General features: G+C 33.4%; 4 protein-coding genes across 4 annotated transcripts; 3 read left to right on the top strand and 1 right to left on the bottom strand.

Moving 5' to 3' along the window:
- Nucleotides 1-48: 48 nt before the first annotated feature.
- Nucleotides 49-1,521, top strand: RO3G_17023 (uncharacterized protein; the record flags this gene model as incomplete). Its single annotated transcript, XM_067671607.1, has 3 exons — nt 49-679; nt 842-1,397; nt 1,446-1,521. The coding sequence occupies 3 exons, from the start codon at nt 49-51 to the stop codon at nt 1,519-1,521; spliced, it is 1,263 nt and encodes a 420-aa protein (XP_067527612.1).
- A 1,334-nt stretch (nt 1,522-2,855) lies between these two features.
- RO3G_17024 (uncharacterized protein) lies at nt 2,856-3,425 on the top strand (the record flags this gene model as incomplete). The annotated part of the gene is made up of 2 exons (XM_067671608.1): nt 2,856-2,925; nt 2,974-3,425. 2 exons carry the CDS (start codon nt 2,856-2,858, stop codon nt 3,423-3,425), a joined length of 522 nt encoding a protein of 173 aa, XP_067527613.1.
- A 6,410-nt stretch (nt 3,426-9,835) lies between these two features.
- RO3G_17025 (uncharacterized protein) lies at nt 9,836-10,247 on the bottom strand (the record flags this gene model as incomplete). The annotated part of the gene is made up of 2 exons (XM_067671609.1): nt 9,836-10,041; nt 10,142-10,247. 2 exons carry the CDS (start codon nt 10,245-10,247, stop codon nt 9,836-9,838), a joined length of 312 nt encoding a protein of 103 aa, XP_067527614.1.
- A 1,481-nt stretch (nt 10,248-11,728) lies between these two features.
- RO3G_17026 (uncharacterized protein) lies at nt 11,729-14,066 on the top strand (the record flags this gene model as incomplete). Its single annotated transcript, XM_067671610.1, has 6 exons — nt 11,729-11,812; nt 11,865-12,193; nt 12,385-13,606; nt 13,658-13,789; nt 13,956-13,987; nt 14,042-14,066. The coding sequence occupies 6 exons, from the start codon at nt 11,729-11,731 to the stop codon at nt 14,064-14,066; spliced, it is 1,824 nt and encodes a 607-aa protein (XP_067527615.1).
- Between the last annotated feature and the right edge of the window lie 108 nt (nt 14,067-14,174).

Here is a 14,174-nt window from a genome sequence, read left to right on the forward strand (position 1 = left end):
AAAAAAAAAAAAAAAAAAAAACAAAGAGCTGTACAACTAGTAGACTACATGACACCACCAGAAGAGGAACGTCATAGCCTACTACTAAAGGCACATTTACTTGGACACTTTGGGGCTGATGCTATTGTAAAGACAATCCACAATGATAATTTGCACTGGATTAATATTAAAAAAGATGCATTGCAGCTAGTATCCAATTGTCCTGAATGTCAACAATTTAATATTGGCAAACACGGGTATCACCCTCCCCGTAGTATTCTACCAGATGGTCCTTTTGATCACGTCTGTATTGAACTTGGTACCCTAAACGTTACATCAACAGAAGGACACAATTTCATTTTAGTCCTAGTTGATCTTTTTACAAGATTTACAATTCTAAGACCATTAATGGATAAAACTGCAGTATCCATAGCTAATGAACTTAGAGATATCTTTTGCACTTTTGGTTGGCCCAAAAAGCTTAGTTCAGATAACGGTACAGAATTCACTAATGAAATATTTAATTCATTAATGGAAACCTGTGGTATTGACCATAGACTTTCACTGCCTTATAACCCATTGGGTAATTCGACTAACGAATCGTTTGTTGGAATAGCCAAACGAGCTCTTGTTAAAAGATTACAAGGCAAGAAAGACGAGTGGAATCTTTCCCTTCCTAGTATCCAATATGCTATGAATTGTAAATATTCTAGATTACATCATTCCAGACCATTTGTGCTTATGTATAATAGGCAACCAAATGAATTCCAGGATTGTTCTAATACACAATCCTCAATACCTAACTCTAGTCAGCAATATGCTAAAGCACTAGAAAATAAACTAGACAATATGAACAACATAGTAATCCCTGCTATACGTAACCGTATTATGACTACTCAAAGAATTGACAACGAGTATTTTACAAAGAAACACCGCATTGTACATCAACAGTTTCCTACTAATAGCGAAGTTATGATAAAAAATGTGAATAAAAATAGTAAAACTGACCCAAGGTACGAGGGCCCCTTTGTCGTACATGGAGTCACAAAAAATGGTAGCTACATTTTGACGGATAAAACAGGTACATTATTATCGCGCGACGTACCTACCTCGCACATCAAACTTATCTCTACAGACAACGTTGTTAATAATCGCGCTGACCAACAACAGTACGATGTGCAGGCAATTATCCAACATAAAGGAAATAACACTAGCGATTATAAATACCTAGTAAGATGGAAAGGTTATCCTCCGGAATATGATACCTGGGAACCTGCCTCAAGTTTTGATGACATGAGTATGATAGAACAGTACTGGGCAAGACGTAACGTCAATAATAACATTGGCAAACGTAAACGCTCATCTCATACTAATTTGCCAACCAAGACTAATAATCTTAACAAAAGAAGAAAGACAAAGTAACGAGCTGAATATGGTCTTTTCCCATTACTTTTTTTCCTAAACAGGTTTTTATGGGTTTTTATCGATTATATACCAGAAGAGCATGCTCCCTCTTTTCTCTACACTTACGTCTTAACATAAGCAGCCTAAGCAATCATATTATATATAATCCATGTACTCTTCGTTATTCATGATGTTCATCGGTTGTTCCAACCTGGAAGGGGGCAATGATGTATCCATCATTCATAACTCGATATGAAAACAGTTTTAATAAGCTACATGTAAAATATATTCAACAGATAAACTACTGTTCAATTCGGATCATCTTCATTAAGAATAAGATGCTGCGTAATTGCACGGTGAAGTGCTTTAAGTATAAAAATATGAACAAAGAAGAACTAACGAGACCGAACAATAGTTCTAAAGTCGAATCCTTTTTATTAAAGAAAGATCCCAAGGCTATTTATATTAGTTGAGCAAGACCTGAGATTAAATGACAAGAGATAGTTACGACCGATATGATTTGACATGTATAAGAAAAATTTTATAAACTGATGTAATAATCAACTGTTGAGATGAAAGTGAAACTTGGCTGTTCATGGCAGTTGGTGATTATCAGGATCTATTCTTATTCAAACTCATTTGTAAAGATTTAGCTTAGAATGATAAGACTGTTATCTTATTGACATGTCAAAACATGACACACGGTTAAATTATATTAAATCCAGAAACTAAATCACAATCAGCCGCAGTCAATCATATACGAGTATTCTATGACAAATATAACAATAGAAGAACACGTAACCCTTATCTATTTGTCATCAGCTATATCATACTCATAATTATTAATCCATGACATGAAATATTATCCGTGTATGAAAAGTATAAATAGAGTACAATTTTCTTATTAAATAAAACAATCTCTTTATCGAGTCTCGTCCTCTCTTGTTCCTTTTTATTCTCTTGGATAAATCACTAAGTCTAGTTTATCTTCTTCTTTGACTTGGAGTATCTTACACCCGGCGTTAAAGTAGTTCAACCAGTCTTTTGGATTCTGGCCACGTTTATACCTTGGTATTTGATAAACATTTGACATGTTAACAGGGAAAGGCGTAGCAGATGTTGATGTAATATTAATTGTACTTGAGTTACTTATTTTGCTCAATTAAAACTTATAGGGATTTATTGGTTTTAAGACAGCTTCATTATTTTATTAGTAAATAATTTTTAGTCGATATCCATATCAAACACATACTGAAGGGTTAAGTATAATAGAATATTTTTCTGTAAAGTTATTACAGCCAAATATGAAGAGGAAGAAAGGGAGGAAGAGCAAACAAAACTTTATATTACTCTTTGTTACTGTCAGCTCCAATGATTTAAAATTCAGTAGTCACAGAATTCAAATAATTTTGGCTGTTCAAATCAATTCTTTTCTGGATCCTTGTTTACAATTTTTTTAGTATCTTTTAATCATGTCATTCATTGCACGATCTATTAAACCTTTTGTTGCCATCAACAGATACTACACAACAGTCACTGCTGGTAAAGAGACCTGCTGAGATTTATCCTTGTAACCAAAGTTTTTGTTAGATTCTCTTGTAACACGTCTCAAGAATGATCGCAAAACGTTTATGAAAGCAAAAAAGCAACCTGACTTGAATGTTGTAAAGGGAGTTATGAGTGATTTCACTTATTACGTCAAGAGTCCTAACTACATCGAGGGTATTTCTGAAGAACAAGCCATGTTGTCTGTTATTCAAAAAGCCATTAAACGTCGTCAAGATTCCGTAGAACAGTTCAAGGCCGGAGGTCGTCCGGAATTAGCAGAGCAAGAGCTACAAGAACTAAAAGTACTTGAATCTTACTTACCTGAACAGATGTCAGCAGAAGCTATTCAAAAGGAAGTCGAAATATTAATTAAAGAACTGGGAGTAAGTAATCCCAAAGATATGGGTAAAGTTATGAAAGCGTGGAAATACGATTCAGCAACAGCCGATCGTAAAATTGTGAGTGATACTGTAAAAAAGTTGCTTAACAAATAAAGCCAAAAACCAAAAAAAAAGTCTGGGTTACCAAGTAAATATTAATATTGTATTTTTCAGCAAATTTGATGAATTTAAATTCGGAACCAAAGCACAGTGAGAACGGTGAATTTTATCACTGAGAAAAGTTGAATGCCCGTAACCAAAAAATAAATGCTGAAACAATAGCTGACCCTATATCTTTCCTTTCGGATATGCTTCCGACACGCACATTTGTTTCCTCTAGTATTGCTTTGTCCTGGACCTGTCGATAGCCCGTTATATGTTCTATCCTCCATGAATTAGATCAACTACAACATTATACAACCATCCCGTGCAAGACACCTAATGGCCAAAAACTAATTGAATGGCTGAGACAACTCAACTAACTTCGTATGCTTCTCTATGCATCCTACTTTCCTTTCTCATTTTTTACCCTTGAACCTGAAGGGGTTTTTTTTTCTAAACATCAAACCTCCAAACGGATTGATCTGGTCCGGGCGGACACTTATTTGTTTTATTTTTAGCGCTCAATTGGACCTTTAATAAAATATAACGTTTAAACAAAAATGATTGTCCTTTTATGTCTAGATGCTTTGTCCTTTTGAAATGTCACAATAAGTTAAATCAAATTGACCTAAATAATAATATTTATTTTTTGACTTCAAAACAATTAGAATGAAGTTTTATTGTAACATTGAATTGTTTGTCGTTTATAATAGGGTAACTGTTTGGACAACTTTTGTCTTTTGTCCGTTGCTTGAGAAACACCCTAAGGTTTAATAATTATCTTTCTTTTATTCTGTAGTTCACACACCGAGCGTTATGCGGAACTGAATTGTTTTATATACCAATGTTACTGAAGATGTGATATAAGCCTACTCATGGTATAAAAGGATTTTTTATTGAATGTTTTTTTCTAGACACCATTTCAAAATCAATATTGAACACTTTTTAATAGACTTATATTTTATTCAAGACGTATTTCCTTGTTTATACATCTATCTCAATAGCTCTCGGAATGTTTAATCTAACTCAAGCCATCATCAACAGTAATTCTCGAACACACTTCCACAATACGAGACTTAAGAGCGGAATTCTCATCCAGAGTGTTGTAAATCTCTTGATAGTACTTTTATTTTTTTTTACCAATGTTCTTGAAAAGGATTGGGGAAAGGGTAATAAGGAGGTATAAACAATGGGTTATATCTCTATTTTTTATGATATCTGCTACAAAAGAAGTATGATGGATCTTACAATTATTATGACAATACAAAACCCATTCTTACCGTGCTTATCAAGTACATCAATGACAATTTGAACGAATTTTATAATATGATAAAATGTTGTGCTCTTCTTCAAAGGTTTTCTTCTTGCTATTAGTATTGGCCTGCCTCTTTTTGGATTAAATTGAGGAACCCTTTTTTTGAGTTTATCGACATCGCTTTGTTTAAGACGTTCAACTTTCAAGAAGTTAATGACATCAAAAGAAAAAATACAGTCGACAACACTGATGTTGTCCTCCTTTTATGCTATGAACCTTAACTTTGGCTGGATTGCTAATTCTTAGCCAAGTTCGATCACGCATCATTTGATATATTAATCCTGCTTCATCGATAATACGCAGTTTTTCTGGAAATCAACATTTATTTCTTTCAGTTTGCTGACAAATCTATGTCGAAGACGAAGAGTTTGTTCTGAGTTCCTCTCTGCATTATAAGTGGAAGCTAGTTTTCAGACTAAAAAGGTTGCTGTTGTATTTGAGGATAATTGAAGGAAGATTATATATAAATATTTACAAACAATTAATTAAGTTCATATCCTGACAGATGTCAAAATATGAACTTTGGTCACACTGAGTAGAACAATAATAACAATTGACTAAACAAACTTGCGAAATAATTACTAGTAATAAAGAATCTAGCAATAGCTACTGAGTATAATGTGAGAGTAGCTAACTTATATAATATATTTTATTTCCATTTGTGAGTCGATATAAATGTTATAAAAAAGAATGCTGTATGACAATAAAAGCTATACAGTGAGAATGGTGGTACACAGACAATGTTATAACAGAGTTTATGATTCCAACCGGATTACTGAGTTAGGAGATAATAGGTCTAAAGCTAGTAATTGGGATAAAAGGATTATGTGGGAATTGACGGATGTAGTTACTTTTATATAACAAACCGATTCAACACTCAAAATAGTGTGACAAAATCAATAATTTTATACATTTCTAAACAAAGATTACACTCATTTGGCATATTCAGGGCTTCTGAGAGCACATAACTACTTGATAATTTATAATAAAAAGGTAACCCGATGTTAAGGCACACAAAAGCGAAATCAAATATACGCTCTGAAGTTATAGTTAGAGCTGATATATCTGGTAAAGAATTGATAAAGGTTTGTAAGTTCGTTAAAAGTCTTAATAAAAATAAGACTGATTTTATTCCGGGGAGAAAGGTGGTCGTGTCTTTTATGAATGAGGAGTATCGCGAGGAACTCCAACTAATAAACTGATGACAATTGTATTGGCGTAAATAGAAGAAGCGCTGTCGGAGAAGATAGGCAGCTTTCCTGTATGTAAATGAGCATGTAGAATAATATATATGTGCTACGGAGGCGTATTATATATTTGGCAAGATGAGGATCTTGTTAATGCTTGAACTTGTTGTAGATATGTAAACACTTTATGAAGTCAATATGCTAGGCTGCTAATTATTATGTAATATTATAATCAGCATTGTCAAATAAATGTTGTCAAAGCAAGCATTTAATTAGTAATCAAGAGCATGTAAATATCATCTATTCGTTAATTGCTGTTATAATAAAAAAAGAAAAAGAAATATTCTTCGTCTTCGTCTTCGTCTTCCTCAAACTCCTCTTGTGTGAACCAGTGTATTTTTGTCGTCCAGTCGCTTTTCTTACTTTTCTTCGTTTTCTCACCTTTCTCTATGCTCTTCATTTTATTTGTAACAACATAAACCTCAACATCATCTAGCATTCTTTTAATTTTTGAGGACAGGTCCTATTGAAACATACAGATGAATCATCCATCCTTTTCTGTTTACTATAATTAGTAGTAGTTTACTTCAATTAACAAAAGGCTGTCGAAAATGTCTTGAATCGCACCGTTTCTGAGATCTTTGAGCATAACTGAAAGTTCATATGATGAATTTTTTGCACAGTGTAGATTCCAGAGGCAGCCAAACACACAACTGAGATTACTGTCTCAAATCCCACGACTTGAATGATTGGAAATTTTAATTGTATTATTTCTTCAAAAGTGCTTAAACTGCAACTCTTTACTATGCTGTTAATCACCCCTTTTGTTGCAATTATGTACTTTAATTTATCTGCAAATTACTTTGTTGTGGTTGCTATTTTGACGAACCCACAAGTCGTGATGTCATACGAGCAGAACAAAGAAAAATAGCCAACCTAAAATCAAGCTTCAACTTGAGTTTTTCTTTTTTGCATGCCGAGTTTAGTGTATCGCCCCTAAATACATGTAAATTAGTATCTACATCTTTTACAGAAACTAATGGGACGTTAATTTAATAGTTATTTACCAATACGTCTCAAACTCGCTCTCTACAAAGAAAGACTCGAAGATATAGCCCCAAAATCTGATTATATAATCAGCTTCACTATATGCTTTTACTTTTTCTTTTTTGAATTTTTTACTGCTGAAGAGATGCATATCCACACTAATATTCAGTTAGTTTATTTGATCTGGTTTTATTATATATTTTACTTACATAAATTTATATATTTTTTGAAGCCTTATTTCCTTCATATTTGCTGGTTTGAAGCAATCAATGACATCAAGAATTTGTATAAGGTTCCGTCTTCAAAACATATTTCAAGTACATAAGAGCAAACTCAACGGTCCCTATTAAATTAACTTTAATACCCCAAAATCAAACTGTTGTCACCCAACGGACCCTATTAGCGGCCCTATTAAAGTTAATAGGAATTATCAGGCCTATTGTGTGATTGAAGTTTGTGATGTTTTATACTACAAATTAGGCTTGTTATAAAGGGTTTTTGACTTGAGACCAAGTCTTTGAATAGTGTTTGGCTCCCAAAACAGTAATAGATTGAATATAAATTCGCTTGTAATAAGTGACCACAAGATCTTGTTAAGTAGATCAACTGTTTTGAGCAAAGTAAAATAAAAAGATAAAATAAAAGGAATTACAATAAAGTGCATATGCTTCAAGGGAATTCTTGTTGATGTTAAGTAAAATAAAAGAAAAACAAAAGAAATTTACTTTGAGTGATATTTATCATGCACACGTGTTTGTTGATATTTTTCTGGATTTGAACCAGTTAGACAGAGAAAAGCCAAAGGCTGCCAACGTTTACTGTATTGCGTTACACTATTGTCTTTGGTGTAATGCGATATGTAAATCATCTTAATAATGGATCTTTAACTTTCTCGCTTATATGTCACCTCAGAATGCATTCAGTTGAGTTTTCTATACATTAAGAATGCAGTAAGTTGATGGATGATTGCGTTTTTAGTTTAAATAAATCTGAATTTTACTATGATAAATATTGCAAAACAACTTCAACTACATCGCTGAATTTTCTGACATACAAAAATATTCATCAACGCAGTCGGCAGAGTAATCATGGATTTTGAAGTGCACAGAGTGATATCCGTAATCATAAGCTACCTGGTGGGTGGCAACTACCATTTTCTGGTAAGGTAAAATTCTAATTTTGCTAGTAGTCTTGTACTTATAGTGAAGAAAGCGGTAATCCTTAAGTTAAATGACTTTAATACTAATAAATACGCTTCGGCGCATTCTGAAGCGGCAGCAAAAAGTTTTTTTTGTCGTAGGTTGATGATTACAAGAAGCCATCTGCAATGAGTCGAAGATGATCACTAATGCGATCTCGGTTGACAACTTCATGACCAGAAAGTGACCTGGCAGAGTGGGTTTCTTCGTCATATGCAAGATTAAAGCCTTTCAAAGCAAGAAGATACTAATTTGATACGTTTTGGAACTGTTTAAATTTGCTGAATCGTTCTGCTATAGCTGTGTAAATATCATCAGAGGTCATGTCAAATTTAAAAAATAGAGTGTAGAAATTTTAATAGGGTCCGAGTTAAAGGAAACATAAAGTGACATCTTCACAAAAGATATTAAATATTTAGCTCCGAGCTATTAAAGTTAATCTAATATCCCTCTACCGTTGGGTTTACTCTTAGACACAGTTTTTAACTGAACCTCTAATCTACAAGATGCATGTAACGTCATCAGATGGAGACCCTGCTTTATTTTTCCCTTGAAGCAACTTTTGTGATTCGGTACTTTTTTCGATGTTTTACTAGACTTGAATGATCCCATTTATTTTCGAAAACAAACATAATCCACAACAAAAACCCTTGTCGTGAGACAAATGGGTAGATGTAATCCTTAATATAAACAAAATAATTGTCAACAAAAGGTTTCTTTGCTAATTATGAAAACAAGCCTCTTTTACACTTTTTTTTTACCTTTGAGCTCTGGCTTTCTTTCAGCAATAGCTTGGTTGAAGGTCTTCAATGATAGGTGAAGTTTAAAAATGAACCCTCAATTGTGAAAAATACATCAAAGTTAAAAAATGGATAAAAGAAACACTTTCCTAGCTTTGAAAAAAAAATACTAATGTTTCTTTTGTTGGTGAAATTTGGGTCTTTTATATAAATATCACCAACAAAAAGGGTAATAAAACGAGCTTTTGCTGCTGCATTGCCTTTATTTGGTTCTATTTTAACTATTCCTACTTCAGGAATAAAATAAAACTAATAATTATGAGTCTTTGTTACAAGATAAGTTTTTTGTCCTGGATCCAGCTGTGTGCCCAATTATTCACCATTTTTTAGAGAGATAAACAGGAAAACCTTTTGGTAGCATAGTGATATATTCTGCTTTATTTGGTTATATATATATGTATTAAAAAAAAAGTAGAGTCTTATTCATGGATAATTTTTGTTCAGATCTGTTTCGATCTTTGTTTTGTATTTGTTCAACAATTGAAAAGGCTTACTGTTGAGGGGATTCTCTAGTATCATTTCTCTTGTGACGGACTTTGTTTCATTTTCGAAAGAAAGCTTATCGATGATAATTTTCTTTAACTTTTTGTGATTACTACATATTGTAAACCATTTGTGAAACGTCCTGTTCAACATTAAAATAAAACTTCGCATAAATACCTTACAAACTTCTTTAAATCGTCAGTATCTGTTGATAAACCAGCAAAGTCTATTATGACCAAGCAGACATTATCTTGTGTATCGGCTAGAAATTTTAATAAGTCTAGAAAAAACAATCGTATTAATATTGGAGATTATATTTTCAAATCTATTGAATATACCTTGGGTGTTTCCATTTACTTTTTTCTAATTTCTCAATACTTGGCTCATACTTTTAATCACGTGATGGAATTGGGGATAAAGCACCAGAGCAGATTGAGATAAAAACCTGATCCACGAGTGATCTGTTCTTCAAAGAATCAATCATTTTCTGTAACAGTCTGAGCCTCGCTTCCTCCTCTTCTTTTCCTTTTGACTTGCGGGCATACCCAATAATAGAATAGCCTTCTTCTTTTAGATTCCTGATATGTTTTTGATAATCTAGGATATAGCTTATAATTGACTTCCTACATTGTCTTAAAACGAGAAAAAGAGGGTCAGTCCAATGGATTAATTAAATAAATTTTAATAATAATTATACCCAAGTAATCATTTTTTAAAGCAAATGCTTTTCTTAAGCGTATGCTTATTTCTGTGTCTAGCAGCTTTTGTCTTTTTCTCGATACAGGTGCATTAAATAATAACATTTTCTTTTTCTACACCAGCTGGCAAATGACTGAACTGATTTGTTAAACATGATATTCGTGTAACTGTTAAATGTACTGAGAACATCTTTCGTATTGGCAAGTTTTTCCTCGTATGCTGATTCTGCTTGTTCAATTTCTGGCAGGAAAACATAACTAATAAACTTTATAACCTGAAATGCCGTACCTAGATTATACGCGATTAAAAAGAAATCAGATAAACACATTTTCCATGTGTAAAAGCACTTACTAAGGTCTGACTTTTCTTCTAAATTTTGTCATTTGATTGCTGATGTGCTTTCAAGGTATCATTTATAAGAATATGGATCAGCCAAAATTCTCACGAGTGATAATATAGCAGGATTTTTCGGATCGTCTATATAACAGATATCCATTCTACCTACATCAGCACCAAATTCTTCTATCTTTTTGGAAAATTTTATATAGTTTTCTTCAGCACATTCATGAGAAAAATACATGCATACCTTTTTTTTGCGTGTAATTAGCATTTTAATGTTCAAGGGAAAGCATAAAAATACTCAAATTTGCTGTTTCCAAAACGCTATTTGATCCCCACAAATAAAAAATTCATTTGCGACTCCGATATCCTCTTTGGTACACTTGGTACACTTGGTAGTCCCTTAGAATATCGAACCAAAATAGTGGCTTTTAGAGGTCACAGCTGCTATATGATTTTGATCTGATCCTGCAGCGGTATAGTTTCGCAGAGAGTTGTTGGTAGCTAAGTTACTGGTTATGGACTCATTAGTCTCTGTAGCCGTAGTAAGGTAGATTGTAAACAACCGAATTTTCAGGATTCTTGTAATGAGTACATTACAATGATTTCTTTAATCAATGAAGTTATACTACATGATTTTCTTTGAAAAAATGCGATATATGATGCTAAAAAGTTTACTAGTTACTGTATCTAAATGAAATGGGTCCACATCTTTCTAATCTACAGTGTCACTATCTTTTTCGTGACCTTCTTCGTAGAAGAAATAAGTATCCACTTATGTTTTATTGCTATATTATAGGAAAAGTATAACTTCCCTTTGAGAAAAGAAAACCTGTCAAATTAAATATTAAAAACCGCCCTTTGAGTATAGGTCGGCCGCATATTGGGATTTGAAGAGCTGCCAATTGAGAAAAATAAACCCGCTTTTTAATTTTTATTTCCCGCCCCTCATTTTAAAAAACCGTCCATTGGCGCTGATTTCACTGTAAATAGAGCTCTATGCATGACTTGGCCCTTTTTTTTCTTTTCTTTTTTCCTTTTTCTTTGTTTTTTTTTCTTTATATTTTAGATGGAAAGTGGATCGATTTATAATAAAAGTTTTAATTTATTCAACAGCCAAGATCATAGACAATATAATCCAAACTTGAATCGTCAAAATAGCTTAACCAATTCAATCCCTACAGTTCCACCTGAATTACCACCTGTGCCTGAAGCTTATCGTTCAGCAAAAAAGGATGAAAAAAAGATGAAGTTGATTTATACCAAATCAGGGTTTTATTCAAAGGAAACAAACATTCACGGTTTCTTTACTATTCTTTCAAAATCTATTGTAAAACTTATAAATTATACGAATGTAGAAAAATTAACAAGTATTTCAATAGGAGAATATCAATGTCTTTATAGCATGGATACCTGAATACCTCATAGAGCCTAATGACATTGATCGATTTATTCAGCTTGATGGTATCTTGGCCTCGAACCATGAGTATTCAGATATTCAAATAAACCTTGGAGAAGAAGAGACGATGATGGTGATGTTGAAAAGCATCAGTTCTCTTTATATCTGTCCACCATCTCTACAGGATCAAGGCTCTATTGTCATTACATTAAAATCAGGAGATATTCTAAAACCACTCTTTTATTCATCTAAAGACCATTGGCCAGGATGTGACATTGTTGATATACTAAGTAATTTTAGTCCACTAGAAAGGTAATGAAAAATAAGTTGAATATAATAGATGACTAAATTAAAAAATGTAGTGATAATGATATGGATTGTCTTTATTTAGTTAGTCCCAAAGTATTCAATAGTAATAACGTACCAGAGCAGCAGAGCAGAGTAAATGTAATTGGACATTCAATGTCAACACAGCAAGCTTCAGTGACAAATTTATATGATAGCAACCAAATTTCTGCATCAGCATATCAAAGAGGCCAGCAAGCATATAGCCCATTGCCAACAACAGAAGATCCATGGATTAGTACTATAAAAGACATTCAATGGTCAATGCTTGAAAAATTATCGAGAATCACTCAGGCCACAGCTTCACACCGCATCGCACGGCCCGTCTTGCCTCTCTTAGCCCCCCCTTTACAGCGACTGTTGAGGGGAAATAATCTGAACGAGTACCAAACAGCCTCACATTATTTGGATCAATTTGGACAAGACGGAGCTGAGCATTTCTTGGCTGACGTTGATTTAGAAAGACTCTTGGCAGATGCACCCGAGCTTCAGGGACCTGCACCTATCCATACCAGAACCTATGAATCAATCTCTGCCAAAGAATGGATGACGTTCTTTGATCAAGAAGGTAGGTTATGTGTACCTGTATCTGAGGTGAAACGAATGATCTTCCAAAGAGGACTAGAACCAGATGTTCGTATAGAAGCTTGGAAATTCTTGTTAGGTATCTTTTCTTGGCAATCGAGCATGGATGAAAGAGAAGCCATTAGACAAAGCAGGGTGGATGCCTATTATCGATTGAAGGCAGTTTGGTTTGATGATATAGAGATTAGAAAAACAAAAGAATTTCAAGATGAAAAACATCGGATTGATAAGGATGTACACCGAACTGATCGAACGCAAGAAGCGTTTGCGGGTGAAGATATGCCGAATCCTGATCCTGACATGGTAGTGGGTACAAACCCCAATTTGGAAACCATGAAGGATATCCTTGTGACCTACAACTTTTATAATACAGAGTTAGGTTATGTACAAGGCATGTCTGATCTTTTAGCTCCTTTATTTGTTGTGATGGGTGATGAAGCAATGTCGTTTTGGGCATTTACATGTTTTATGGATACGGTGCAATATAACTTTTATATGGATCAATCTGGTATGCATGCACAACTCAAGACACTAAATCATTTAATTCAATTCATGGATCCTGTATTATATAAACGGCTTGAAGAAATTGAAATATCCAATTTATTCTTTTGTTTTCGATGGTTACTTGTTTGGTTTAAAAGAGAATTTGAATGGGAAGGCGTGATTGAGCTTTGGGAAATATTGTGGACGAACTACTTGACAGATAAAATGATTTTATTCATCACGTTAGCCGTGATCGATACACACAGAAACAAGCTTTTGAATGAATTGAACCAGTTTGATGAAGTTTTGAGAGTAAGATATGTTCATGGGCTTGTATATATGTAGGCTAATATCTTTTTATAGTATATTAATGATCTAACGGGTCATATTGATTTGAGGAGAACATTAGAAAGAGCAGAGGTCCTATTTTATCAATTTGAAAGAAAAGTTCGAGCTATGCAACACAAGAGCAATCAATTAAGAGAAAGGCTTGAAGTAAGAAGTGTTTGGAATAGTCCAGAAAGAGGCATACTACAGACAGACATGGAAAAATTACAAATACCTGATCATTTATTAGACTTACTGCCTAAAAATACTTTTTAATCACGTATTAAAATAAATGCATTATTAAGCATAAAGTAAATAGAAAGCAATTATATAGTATTTTACATATTCTATTCGTTTGAGAAAACGGTAATCTCATTTTCTCGGCTTTGTGCTTTTTCTGCTTATTCTTTTATAATAAAGCATCGGTACTACTGTATCACTTTGACAGAGCACAGTATTGAAGTGGATATCTGTTTTATGCTCTAGAAGATTAATCATCTGAAACAACAAGCCCCAAACGAATTTTAATGCTTTTATTTTCTAGACCTTGGTC

Source organism: Rhizopus delemar, genomic scaffold, assembly GCF_000149305.1.
Source record: "Rhizopus delemar RA 99-880 supercont3.25 genomic scaffold, whole genome shotgun sequence".
In the NCBI taxonomy this organism is placed as follows: Eukaryota; Fungi; Mucoromycota; class Mucoromycetes; order Mucorales; family Rhizopodaceae; genus Rhizopus; species Rhizopus delemar.